This window comes from Trachemys scripta, chromosome 11, assembly GCF_013100865.1.
Source record: "Trachemys scripta elegans isolate TJP31775 chromosome 11, CAS_Tse_1.0, whole genome shotgun sequence".
Taxonomy (NCBI): domain Eukaryota; kingdom Metazoa; phylum Chordata; order Testudines; family Emydidae; genus Trachemys; species Trachemys scripta.
Genome location: NC_048308.1, coordinates 47,605,784 through 47,619,230, shown reverse-complemented (window position 1 = coordinate 47,619,230; position 13,447 = coordinate 47,605,784). Strand labels below are relative to the sequence as shown.

The 13,447-nt window shown below is 39.1% G+C and overlaps 1 protein-coding gene across 3 annotated transcripts in view; it reads left to right on the top strand.

Moving 5' to 3' along the window:
- Nucleotides 1–13,447, top strand: part of CALCRL (calcitonin receptor like receptor) — a 96,237-nt gene that overhangs the window by 50,157 nt on the left and 32,633 nt on the right. For all 3 annotated transcript variants that reach the window (XM_034785334.1, XM_034785332.1, XM_034785333.1), the window contains 6 exons: nt 1,257–1,345; nt 3,288–3,390; nt 5,075–5,219; nt 6,660–6,770; nt 7,891–8,003; nt 11,384–11,475. In XM_034785334.1, coding sequence (XP_034641225.1) covers nt 3,337–3,390; nt 5,075–5,219; nt 6,660–6,770; nt 7,891–8,003; nt 11,384–11,475 — 515 coding nt within the window. In that variant the 5' untranslated portion in view covers nt 1,257–1,345; nt 3,288–3,336. The remainder of the gene's footprint in view (nt 1–1,256; nt 1,346–3,287; nt 3,391–5,074; nt 5,220–6,659; nt 6,771–7,890; nt 8,004–11,383; nt 11,476–13,447) is intronic.

Sequence of the window (13,447 nt, the reverse complement as noted above, 5' to 3'; positions counted from 1 at the left end):
TCGCCGTCCCAGGCCAATAGGGGCTGTGGGAAGTGGCGCGGGCCCAGGGATGTGCTGGCTGCGGCTTCCCGCTGCCCCCATTGGCCTGGGACGGCAAACCGCGGCCAGTGGGAGCCGCGATCGGCCGAACCTGCCGACGCAGCAGGTAAACAAACTGGCCTGGGAGAATATTGCAATTCATGGCAATAGTCGATATATTTTCCAAATGTTGATTTCTGGTTCAAATTCCCATCAGAGTAATATTTGACTGGTAACTATGCATAAATAAAGAAAAAAATCATAAGGTGAGAGACTGAAAATAAACAGGCCTATCCAAATATAGAGCTTTCTCTAGATTAGCACTACCCTCAAATACAAAGTAGAGTCTATGCTGTATCTCTGGAACGTCGTAGTGCAGGAAAGTCTTTCCTCCCTCACAGCCCAAAGCTGCCCTAGTCACATGGTCCAGAGATTGTATGTGGGTAACCTGAGAGGCAATGGACTTTTGAAGTCTTAACAATCAAAAGTCTCCATTACCACTGGGATCATATCATGCTTTGCTCAATACACATGTAATGTTTAGCTGTTCCTTTTACAAACAGACTGGTTAGAAACTAACTAACAATATTTCTTCCTAGTCTGTATATCAGATAATGGTCTCTGCAAGGACCCACTTTCAAGAATATGTTTTAACTTTTTATTAAGACAAAGTTACAACAAAATGATAACACACTACATCTTACATTACTTATTCAGGATCAGGTTAATAGTCAAAGAATCTGATATAGCTTCTGGCTAGGGACCCCTCCTACTCTGAGTACACTAACAAGGGTGACCACATTTCTAAATAGAATCATAGAAGATTAGGGTTGGAAGACACCTCAGGAGGGTTACCTACCAATAGTAGAAGAGAGAGAGCGAATGATATTGGGCCAAATTCATGCCTGGTATAAACAGGCACAACTGTGTCTTTAACCTTATACCAGGCCCAAATTGGCCCCTTCAGGCTTCATTAAAACCTGAAAATTAAACAAACTCTACATCCCACAAAGTAAGACTGTTTAGTAATTATTTGTATTACAATTGTACCAAATGGTCAAGGCCCCCATTGTACTAGGCATTGTACAAAATATAAAAGACAGGCAGGCTTCTTGCTTACCATCATCATTATGTATATAAGATTATGTTTTGTGTGTGATGGATTTTGTGTGAAATGACCCCTGTTGGGCAAGGTATGCTCAATTGTTTGCTTATTGTCACCAATCAATCTCTTGTAGGACATAACTACTGGATAAGAAAATATCCGAGACAAGAGTGAGTATGACCCAAAGGAAAATGTGGTTGGAATCTGGACACACCTTTGCATGTAAGTAATTGGCTCACAACAGTGCCCTCCCTTCAACATCAGTTAAACCGGCAATATCCGGAATATGATTTTTGTGGCTTAAGTAATGCTAGAGTAGCTCTGGTAGTATCATCCACAACCTGAAGCTTAGTCCTACAGTACTATGGATTACTACTACTATTAATGGTAATTAATGCTAATATAGTAAAATATGTTAATTTAGAAAAGTGAGGCCTGATATCCCCCAGATCAACATTTGGAAGGTCCCATCAGTGCATGGATCATGCCTTCCATGTAGAAGAGGTGGAAGGTCTTAGACACCTCTATGGCAGCACCCACTTCAACTGAACTCTGTTGAGGATGCTCCATAAGTCCAGGGATCTACACAGACATCTGGAGTCGGGGGAGCGGGATGGGGGTCATGTTATTCCCTAAAATACTGTAATATTGCCCAGACTGAATTATCTTTCTGCTGGATCATCCTCTTGGTAGGGCTCCCACCTTAAGGGAGGTTATTAGAGCACCTACTAGAGCAGCAGGAAAGGTGTGGGCTGGGGAGCCTATTGGGAGGAAGAGGCCTTTGTGTAGTTGGTCCTGCCTTTCCACTTATCCCCCATATCTACAGAGTCTGAGGGGAAGGGGTTTGAGCCCTGTGGCCTGTTTTGTGGGGAGCAAATCCAACCCCACAATGGAACAATGAGGAACAAATCATTGCAAGGGAACCTCTCAGAGATTTCCTCCTGTCAACCCCCTTCCACAGGGTTTCTCACAGGAGGATCAATTATGTCTATGTATGTGGGTTTGAAAGAGATTTTTGTGCCTTTTAGGGGGTGTTAATGGATTTGTACCTCAATGTACAAAGATTCATTCATATAACAATCTGCATTGTATTGTGAAAAGGTGCCCTTGGAATAGCTGAAATTACTTTTTAAAGTATTCAGAAATACATTTGCAATGTATTTGTTATATGTAGAGTGGTATCCTGTTCCCACACTGTTTACATCTACAGACAGGGAACAGAACACAGAATTTGATTTATTTATTTATTTATTCATTTATTCTTTTGCTGGGTAATGGAAATACATTATTATGTTTATGGGAGAAATGTTACAGGAGTTCCACAAAGATCTGATATTTCCATATTTGGGAATGTTCAACTATCAGCAGATATGGAAGCTATTTTACAGCTCACTGTTAATCCCTGCATTGACTCCCATCATCCCTGGGAAGCTGTAGCATTAGCCTAAAGTTGCTGCCTATGGATCAGTTTTTCCATCAGTGTCACAGGAGTGAAAGGAAGGAAGAAGTGGAATTTCCTTTTTAAACATGCCAGTTAAATGCTCATATAAACTAAACTGCAGTTTTACTTAACACATGGGCTTCAACCCTGGCGTGTAGCCAGAATTTACTGCATGTTTAATGACCTATAGTGTAATGGGGCAGATTCTCTCCTGCACCAGAACTCTTCTGAGCCATAGAGATTCTTCGGGGAACTAGCACCAGCACCAGTTCCCTGAATTTGAGAGCCAGCTCTGGTTCTGATACCACTTGAAGCTGTTATCAGGCATATCAAAATTCCACCATTGATGTAGGTCCTTAATAGATCTCCCCAGTGGAGGATTGGTGTAGCAGAGCTCTGCCATGCCCTCTTCCCCACCCCAACACAGCCCCTATGCTGGGAGGAGGTGGAGGCAGAGGTGTGGGTCCAAATAGCAACACATATACACTAACATGTAGTCCCCCCACATCATGGGAATTGTCTACTGGTGATCTGCTGTGGATTACCCCCTTTGCACCACCTGAGTGATAGGAGTTGTAGCCATGGAAACGGGGTCACAACTGGGCTCTAGATATATTGATTGTAGTGAACTATAAAGAAAAATGGCAGCCATTTTTGTCAGTTTTCAGTAGATTTTGAATTATATGAATTACTTCTATTTTTCTTACAACTTTTCCATTGCAGCTTGATCTTGTTGTTGAACTGTAGCATAAAACACATTGAATCAGATTTAATGATGGAGACAAATTGGATCATTCAATTGCTGCTCCTCTTGTCAGTTACCATGGTGAGTTTTAACATTTTTCTTAACATGTATTTCCACTTTCAGTTTTCAGAGCTGCGACACAGATCTTGACTTCTCTGGCAAATATGGAAATACAGAATAGAAATTCTTGTCTTGCTCTAATGTAAAGCTCCGGTAGAGGACAATACCCTTTAATGGTATATCCTGCTTTTAATGCCTGTGTAGTAACTAGGAGACATACAGAAGTTTGAAATCCTTTCCTGCCACTGATCACAATTGTGTCCTCCGCTAGCAATGGGTTTTGCAGCAGTGATGGGTTCTGACCTTATACCCATTTATGTCAATGGGAAAACTTCCATTGACTTCAACTAAAGCAGATGGGACTCACGACAGACAGATAGACTGATAGATTTCTAAGCCCAATAGGTAAGCAATACAGTCAGTGAAAAACTTTTCATTGTCAGTCTTCAGTCTGACTCTCCTTATTTTCATAACTTAGTATAAGTGCCTGTATAAACTCAGAATAATGTGTCCTCCATATGACTACAGTAACACATTAATCACCCAATTCCTTTGACCTTACTGTTTTGGTGTGGTTTGTTTTATGCTTTATAAACTATAGAGGAAACCAAACAGCCCTAAAACAAACCAAAAGCCCCAATAACTTCAATTAGTAAGTCTTGTTTCATAGAAAATCCTTTGGGGCTTGATCCAAATTCCTTCAGAATCAATGTTCACACTTCAATTTACTTCAATGGGCTTTGTAAAAGGCCCTTTAACTTCTTCTGATTTTGTCAATACATTTTATTCTCTTCCATTATCCATTGCAGTCTTATCATGTCAGACCATCACGTCTGCCCTCAAGGAGGGGCACTGTATTTTGATTTAATAGTAAGAAGATTCACCAAATGAACAGGAAGAGAACCAGCTTGTCTGTAACGAGCTCTAATGGCTACTTTTGGTGAAATTGTTTTAAGAATAATAATAATTGCAAGCTCCTTATATATCAGCATGCTAACCTGAAAATCAAAAGATCCACTAAAAACAATGAGGAGAACTTGAGGCATCTTAGAGACTAACAAATTTATTTGGGCATAAGCTTTTGTGGGCTAAAACCCACTTCATCAGATGCATGGAGTGGAAAATACAGTAGACAGGTATATATACACAGTACATGAAAAGACGGGAGTTGTCTTACCCAGCGGGGGGTTGGTGCTAACGAGACAATTCAATTAAAGTGGAAGTGAGCTATTCTGAACAGTGGAATACCAAAGGAGGAAAAATCACTTTTGTAGTGGTAATGAGGCCAATGTAATCAGGGTGGCCCATTTCAAACAGTTGATAAGAAGGTGTGAGTAACAGTAGGGCGAAATTAGTTTTTGTAGTTGGGCCACCCTGATTATGTTGGTCTCATTCCACTACAAAAGTGATTTTTCCTCCCTTGGTAAGGCAACTCCCATCTTTTCATGTACTGTGTATATATACCTGCCTACTATTTTCCACTCCATGAATCTGATGAAGTGGGCTTTAGCCCACAAAAGCTTATGCCCAAATCAGTGTATTAGTCTCTAAGGTGCCACAGGTACTCCTCGTTGTTTTTGATGATACAGACTAACAAGGCTACCACTCTGAAAAAAGATCCACTGTAGCAGTTACAGAAAAAAGTGCTGTGAAAACAACGATAACTTTCCATATATATATTTTTTAAATCTCCTTTTCTTCCTAGTTTTTTGCCATTGCTATACCAAATGAGCAGAATCAGAATGTGACAGAAGACTCCACTCAGTTGAGTGTGACTAGGAATAAAATTATGACAGCACAGTATGAATGCTATCAGAAAATTACACAAGATCCTATTCGTAGTAAAGAAGGTAAATGGTTTTTCTTATTATTTATTATTTGAGTTACCATAGTGCCTAGGACTAATGGACTAGAGTCCTGTTGTGCTAGGTGATGTACAAACACAAACAAGAAAGATGGATGGATGGATGGATGGCCCCTAACCCAGAGAATTTATAATCGAAGCAGTACCTAGAGGAAGTAGACAGTAGATTTGAATTGTATAACTAAGAAACTTTAAAGTCCTCCTCCTTCCTTGTCTTATTAGTAACTTTTTTTATCTATAACACGAATTGCATTTCTGTAACTTTCAGGAAGACAAACATGTGATTTTCCTTAGCAGTGAGGAAGAATATTTAATTGCTATGGAAAGGTGCTAGAGTATGTTAGCTACCCAAAACACCACTGCCTACAGACCTAATGCTTTATTTATAAATATGGATAACTAAATATTCAATTCCAGCCCAGATAAATGAAGAAAGTTTATCCACCGATAGCTATTATAGGTACTTCCACCCCTCTGGACCCGCTGTTTCATGTCCCTAGGAAAATTGAAAGCACTTCATGTTAAACAGGTGATATAAATACTTAACTGGAAATGTTCACATATTGGAACATCCTTGCTTTCTTCTAACTTCTGGGTCCTAGAAATATTCTTTGCCTTTTAAATAGTAACCCACTTTTGACACAAACCATTTACAGGAACTCATGAAAATATTCAAGATCGCATTATTCACTTAAATACTGGACTCTTAGAAGGTGGGAGAAGAGAGATTTTACACTGATTTTTTTTTTCTCCTGATTAAATTATCATCTATGGTCAAGAGAAATGTTTATGCAGTTTAAAAATAAATATAACTCGTACAGAGCTGTGCCTTCCACCTGGCTATGGGCATATTGTATAGCTCTGCTGTGTAAATAAAAGCAAGGAAATGGTCTTTACAAGTTTGTTCTTTATCCTAACATAGATTATTTCAATTTAAACTGGTTAGTTCAGTCACTTGTGTCTCAGGTCTGTGACTATCTAATACATTGCATAGCTCTACTCTAGACCTGGCATTGAGCATAAAGTGCAGATTAGGCCTTTGTAGTCACAATTCTGGTGAACGATGACACATTTTAAATACATCTTAATGAAAGAAATGTACTTACAAATAAAGGTATTATTCTTATCATTGGATCAGATGGAATTTTTTAATTAATATATTTTGGCAAAGATTTTACTTCATCCTTTAAAAGCTCATTCCAAATCGTTGCTTTAAGATTTTTATTCAAGAAAAGAAGGTTGCTTTTGATTGAAATACTTTTGTTCTGTGTTGAAGATTTAAAAGCTACAGGTAAAAGACCTGGGATAACTGTTAGAGAAATTATTTGGTTTATATGCTCGCTTCCAGATTTTCCACCTAACTATTGTAAGGCTTTTGTGAATGTGGAATCAAACTTTATTATCTGATTTCTCTACATTTGTATAGGTCCTTACTGTAACAGAACATGGGATGGTTGGTTGTGTTGGAATGATGTTGCAGCAGGAACCGTATCAATACAACGCTGTCCTGACTACTTTCAGGACTTTAACCCATCAGGTAAATGTGTATGAACCTGTATGCCAGTTTTGTTTGGCTAAATGGCATGTGGGGGTGATTTAATCTTCTTCTTGATCTAACCACCAAGCACAGATCAGTGGCTCAGCACCTGGGCAGCTGCTATTACAAAAGATTCCATGTTATTGCATATCTACTGGATGTATGCACCTGCTCCTTGCCCAGGTCCACTGGCCACACACACCCACTGGCAGGACACTCCCCACCGCACCACCACACTGATAACTGCCCCTGCAAGGCTGCATAGATTAGAAAAAGAAGGTGAGGGTAGCACAAGATTTGTTAACGTGTTAGTTAACCCAGAATGTTTCCCTAACATGTAGACAGATGTTAATACCTTTAACCTCAAATTCAGCTGGTCACAGTTAACTACTTTCCCTCCATGGTCAACCTTGACCTATTTTCCTAATTGAAACATGCCCTCTGTGGTCATGAGAATGTCATAAACTGGAGTGATTCTTCTGTGTTTGGGGTCTCCCAGTGCCCTTTCATGCCTGAGAGTATTTGGCTAGGCATTGGCAGTAAAGCATTCACAGATAAAGCAATTTCTTCAGTGATTGTCAACATTATAAGCAATATCTCTCCTGACATTTTCTTTCCTCTCCAACTCTATTTATTAGACTAAAATTTCAGATTTTAATTTAGATCCCTGATTATCACATAAGAACTTGTAAAAAGCAACAGAGGGTCCTGTGGCACCTTTAAGACTAACAGAAGTATTGGGAGCATAAGCTTTCGTGGGTAAGAACCTCACTTCCTCAGATGCAAGAATCTTATGATACTTGACATAACTTAAATCTTCTTATCATGCCATCTAGTTCTCTAATAGTTTGTGTGATACAGTTTTAGAGTAATTAGATTGAAGGATGGAGGGGGGGTATTTTTGTTTGCTTGCCCTTGCCAAGCAAATACAATGGCTACCAGGTTCTCAAAATTCATATTAATGTAAGAAAACTCTCTCTTCACACTAATAAATCTGTCTGTCCCTTGCCAGTTTTTATAGGCTTTGAAATACTAGAGATGGAGAAACAGACATTGAGTATTGACTTTTTTTTTTTTTTTTTTTGGCTTGCTTTTTCTTCCCCATTTTGGCTGGCTAAAGAAAAAGTTACAAAGATTTGTGACCAAAATGGAAACTGGTTTAGACATCCCGAAAGCAACAGAACATGGACAAACTACACCCAGTGTAATCTCCGTACACATGAAAAAGTAAAGGTAGGAGAGGAATGCATGTTACCATGGATAGGAAGCTCATTTGAAAAGTTTGTAACAGTCTTGATGAAACCTCAAATACCAGCAATATTGACCGTCATTAATATACTAGTTTTTTCATAGCCACGTAATTCCCTTATGTTTTCTTATAATGTGTTTAGAAGCGGGGACAGCAATATGTAGAGGCAACAAGAGAAGAAAGCAGGCTAAGCAGACTCAAAGGGCTGGATTCTGATTTAACCAGTTTTAGACCAGCTTGAAGTATGTAATGTTACTCTGGGGATAACTCTACGCTGCAAGCTAGTGGTGTGCATAACTACAAGTATAAATAGTAGTGTAGCTGTGCTAGCACAGGCAGTGTAGGTACAAACCCACCAGAACCCCATGGGAACTTCTTTAGAATGGCTAAGTTGTGCCTACACTGTCTGCGGTACCCTGCCTACACTACAGTTTCCACTTGAGCTAGCGCAAGCATGTGTGCAAAGAGGGAAGAAAACTTTGAAGAGATTCCCTTCAAATCTTTGCTCTGAATTTCTTCAGAATTGATCCTACCCACAAGTGGAAGAAAAAGGCCCAGAACCCCATAGATCTCCATGAGGGATGCAGATCTCAGAAGGATCTGCCAACGATATGGTCCATCCAGTGCAGTCATAATGACAGCAATTTCCCTACCAACAGGTGCATAGATGTCATTAATATATCTCCAAGATGGAGTAACTCCTGAGCCGAGCTGGTTCACATTAATTTTAGCAAAAAAAAAAAAAAATTGTTCCCATCTTTCATCAAAAATGTAAAAATCTGGAGGAACTCTACTCCCGTGTGGTTTTGGATGGACACATTACCGCCTTCCCTGCCCAAGGCACTTGTTCCAGCTCCCACAGACAGCCATTTACAAGGTCCCAGGAATGAACAACTCACGCTTTATCATCCGTGCAGGCAAGGCCAGATCTGTATATGGAAGTCTTCATCTATGTGTGTGGATGTGGAGGAACAATCAGGCCACAGTGCATGGTGTCTGTCACAAAGATGGAATTTCTGTAGATGTCAATGGAGTTTGGAGATGTCAATTAGAAATCCGACAGCAGAAACACAGCATATTTATACTCAGTAATAGCAACAAACAGCTTGTTAAAATGCCATCTATTGTCTATCTTTGAGCTATGCTGTGATATCTAGTGGCATGACAGATAAAGGAAAATGTATCCTCAGCTGAAAGAGATGCAGCTGCTTATAGTTTTTTCTTTAAATTAACAGTGAAAATGAAGGCAAGTAACAAACAGAAAAATATATGAAACTGTAAACTGCCCAAGGAATAGAACTTGAAAAGCAATAGTGGGTCAGATTCTGAATGAATTTAGTCCTCAAAAGAGTGAGGAGATCAGTAGTAGTGGCTTGTACTAATATTGAAGGCAAGTGATGATAAAAATCTGTATTTCTATCATAGCTCAGAGTACTGACCAATCATTCACACTGAAGAACAGCTAAAGTCTTTAATGAGCATGTTTCTTTACCTTTGCCTCAAATAATGAGAATGAACTTTTCTAATTTAGTTTGTAAATGGAACAAACGTCATAACTTCATTTTCACTACAATGTGGCTGGAAATATAGAGAAGATTAGCCAAATAAGCTGCTCCAGAGCCATCCAGGGTCTTTACTGTGAATAATGAGACGTGCAAGCTTCCGTCAGACAGCGCTGCCAACATCCCTCAACTCTGACTTGTAATATTATTCCATACAAAAACCTACGTTAAAAGAGTGTGCAGCTGCTGACTTTGGTAGCACAAATGATACATGCATGATTGTATACAATGTTTTCATGCCTCACTCAGTAGGCAGATTACGAGCTGCCCAGTAAAGATGGCAGATGTTCACTATTTTTTATACTTACTAGTCTATGAGTAGTCCCATTCCCACTCTGCTGCACACCACTCAATGTTGGCACTAAATTAGGCAGAAATCTTCTAGATTTATACCTCTTCCATCATCCAAAACTGTCCACTGAATGAGAGAGAAAAAAGCATGCCATCATATCATTTAGTGTTGTCACTAGTGTCAGAGTTAAAGTTTCATGGATAATTTTAGTTTTGACACTTCCACATTTCAGAGTGCTTCATTTTGCAGCCATAATATTCTTTTAATGTTGTTTTGAATTGAATTTCCTTCATTATTTTAAAAAGGAGTAAAAATAAAGAAATTTCATCATGAAGGACTATGCATCCTTGCCTTGTTCAATGAGACTGTTAGTAGACCACACAGAATCTATTTACATAGGTCCTGTAGCTTTAACATCCTACACAACCATCCCAGTGGTGGATATTCTAGACCAAAGGTTTTAATTGAGTCTCTGGAAGTCAGGAATCTGCACTATAGTCTGATGCCCTAGTCTTGTGTTGAGGGCATGGATTTCTCATCTCAATTCCTCTCACAGAACCCAGTATTTGGACTGTATGCAGGTGGAGAGGATTTTGCCCTCTATGCCTGCATTTCCATTTATGCAAAATGGGGGTAAGAAGACTTACTGCATCATAGGTGTTTTTGAGAGGCTAAATTCAATAACTGGATGTTTGTAATATTGATAATCTTGACTGGAAAGCATTAGGTAAATTCAAAGTGGTGGTAGTGTTTAATGCGCTGCTTACTTCAAATTATTAATGAAGATACATCATATGTTGCCAAGTATTCCTTAAACTGCTCTTTATAAGTGTTTATTTTTACAGTGTTTTCTTTACTATGTAATTTTTCAAAATTCTTTAATGTAGCTTGCTGAAGACAGATTTAAGACACAAGTTTAATTGCAGCTATTTTTGAGTTATCATTAATTTATTTCATGCTCTTCCTGGAATGCTCATTGAAAGCTGAAATTCCAGCATGGCAAACGTAGGCCCTGTTTGGAAGGAAATGTCTTTCAAATGCTTAGAAAAACCCACTCCTACAAGAGTTCCACATGAAAGGGTTACATAAATGCATCTCCAAAACACATCAATTTCTGCTTTGCAGAGGAGTAGCATTATTGGATGAATCAACCTTTAGCCATGAATGTTCCTAGCAGAGAAACGTAAATAGCTCAGATTACGTAAATGCACAGAAAAGACTTAGGAGTGTCTATTAAAAAATGACGCATTAACTGATATACAATGAGCTTTAAACATGACCGCTACTAATGTTACGTGCCATATGGAGAGAGAATCTTCAATGGCTTAGGATCCTCTTAGAGTTAATCACAGGACCTCTAGAGCTGATTCACTATTGATCTATAATATTTTTCATTTTTTAATCCATTACAGATGTTTTACATGTAACAGAGATCTACTGGGGTGTACTTTTATCAAGAGTATTTTTGTATTGCTGATAATGTGTATTTTATTTTGTTACTTTATTGCAGACAGCCCTGAATTTGTATTATCTGGCTATCATCGGGCATGGTCTTTCAATTGCATCACTTTTGATTTCCCTTGGCATATTCTTTTATTTTAAGTAAGTATTGTTTTTGCATCTTTCACCAGATGCCCTTGGCTACAATAATCCTGGGTAATCAGGCAATTTGAAATACCTGATACCCTAAAATGTTAATAAGGGTTGGGTGGAGGATCCAAATTGAATATATGGGTTTGGATCATTGAATGTCTTAGCATTCAAAGGTATATCATAATAGGAAGGAAAATTCTCCTCTTTCCCAGAAACCTAAGAAGGTAAAGGGTATGAGCAGGGAGAAGAAATAAATCATGTTGATTATTGTCTTCTGGAACTAGTGCCTGATTAAGGTGAATAATTAAGGATGACATTTTTTTTAATTATCTAGAGTAACTGCCCTATCTCTGGCTTTACACTCCATTCTCTGCATTCTCACCTCTTCTTTTTCTTCTTGGCATTGATTATAGGAATGTATACACCAAATTATGGATAACACATATATCAGTAATAATTGGCCAGGTGAATTTTTTTGTTTACTGTCAGGTGACCAAATACTCTGTCACCCGTCCCAGCTTTTGTTGCAATCCCGAGCTATAGTAAGGAAGCATCACTGACTATCCCTTATTGGCCTGAAGTTTCAGATGGTGTCTGGCTGGCCAATGGTTTCTTCAAGTGTGAGCCAATGGTTTCTTCAGGTGTGAGCCTCTCGTCCTGCTGAACTGACCCTTTAGTGTAATGAGCTAATAAACACTACTTGACAGCTATTACACTATGGGACTGCTCCATCTTAAAGCATTTAATGAGCTAGTTCAGAGGGACCAGAGGACATTCCTAGACCTACAGCTAAAGGAAGGTGAGTATTGAATAGCAAGATACTCAAAATAATACAGATACTTTGGGATAAATCCCTGTCCTCCACACCAAGGCCAGGCAGCCAGGTTTGTTTCCTCCTCCTCCTCCATTCCAAAACAAAGAGAGGCAACAAAGTTGCTTTCGAGTCTCTACTGCTAGGTTGAGGCTGCAAGAGCGCCCACAACACTGTGGCTGCCTCCATGAGAAACAATGGCCAGTGGATCTGTGGACTGTTAGACCCATCCACCCCTATATCCTTCCTCTTCTATTCTAGCCTTCAAACTTAGAAAACTGTCTAATTTCAAGCCTAAACTTATTGATGGCCAGTTAATATCTATTTGTTCTTGTATCCGCATTGGTGCTTCACTTAAATAACTCCTTTCCCTCGCTGGTATTTATCCCTCTGATGTATTTATAGAGTCAATCATATCTCTTCTCAGCCTTCTTTTGGTTAGGTTAAACAAGCCAAGCTGTTAGAGTCCCCTCTCAAAAGGTAGGTTTTCCATTCCTCTGATCATCCAACGTAGCTCTTCTCTGCACCTGTTCCAGTTTGAATTCCTCTTTCTTAAATATGGTAGACAAGAATTGCACACTGTATTTCAGATGAGGTCTCACCAGTGCCTTGTATAATGGTATTAACACTTTCCTGTCCTTACTGGAAATATCTCTCCAGATGCATCCTAGGATTGCATTAGCTCTTTTCACACTTGCATCGCATTGGTGGTTCATAGTCATCCTGTGATCAACCAATACACCATTTCTTTCTCTTCATCTGTGGCTTCCAACTGATAAGTCCACATCTTATAGCAAAAAAATCTTGTTGTTAATCTTTAAGTGTACAACCTTGCACTTTGCACTATTAAATTTCATCCTACTTCGAATACTCCAGTTTTCAAGGTCATCAGACCTTCTTGTATGATATTCTGGTCCTCCTCCATATGATCAATACCTTCCAAATTTGTGTCATCCACAAATTTTATCAACACATTCCGACTTTTTGTGCCAAGGTCATTAATAAAAATGTTAAATAAGATTGGTCCCAAGACTGATCCTTGGGGAACTCTACTAGTAATCTTCCTCCAGCCTGACAGTTCACCTTTCAGTATAACCTGTTGTAGTTTCCCCTTTAACCAGTTGCTTATCCACCTTTCAACTCTCATATTAATCCCCATCTTCTCCAATG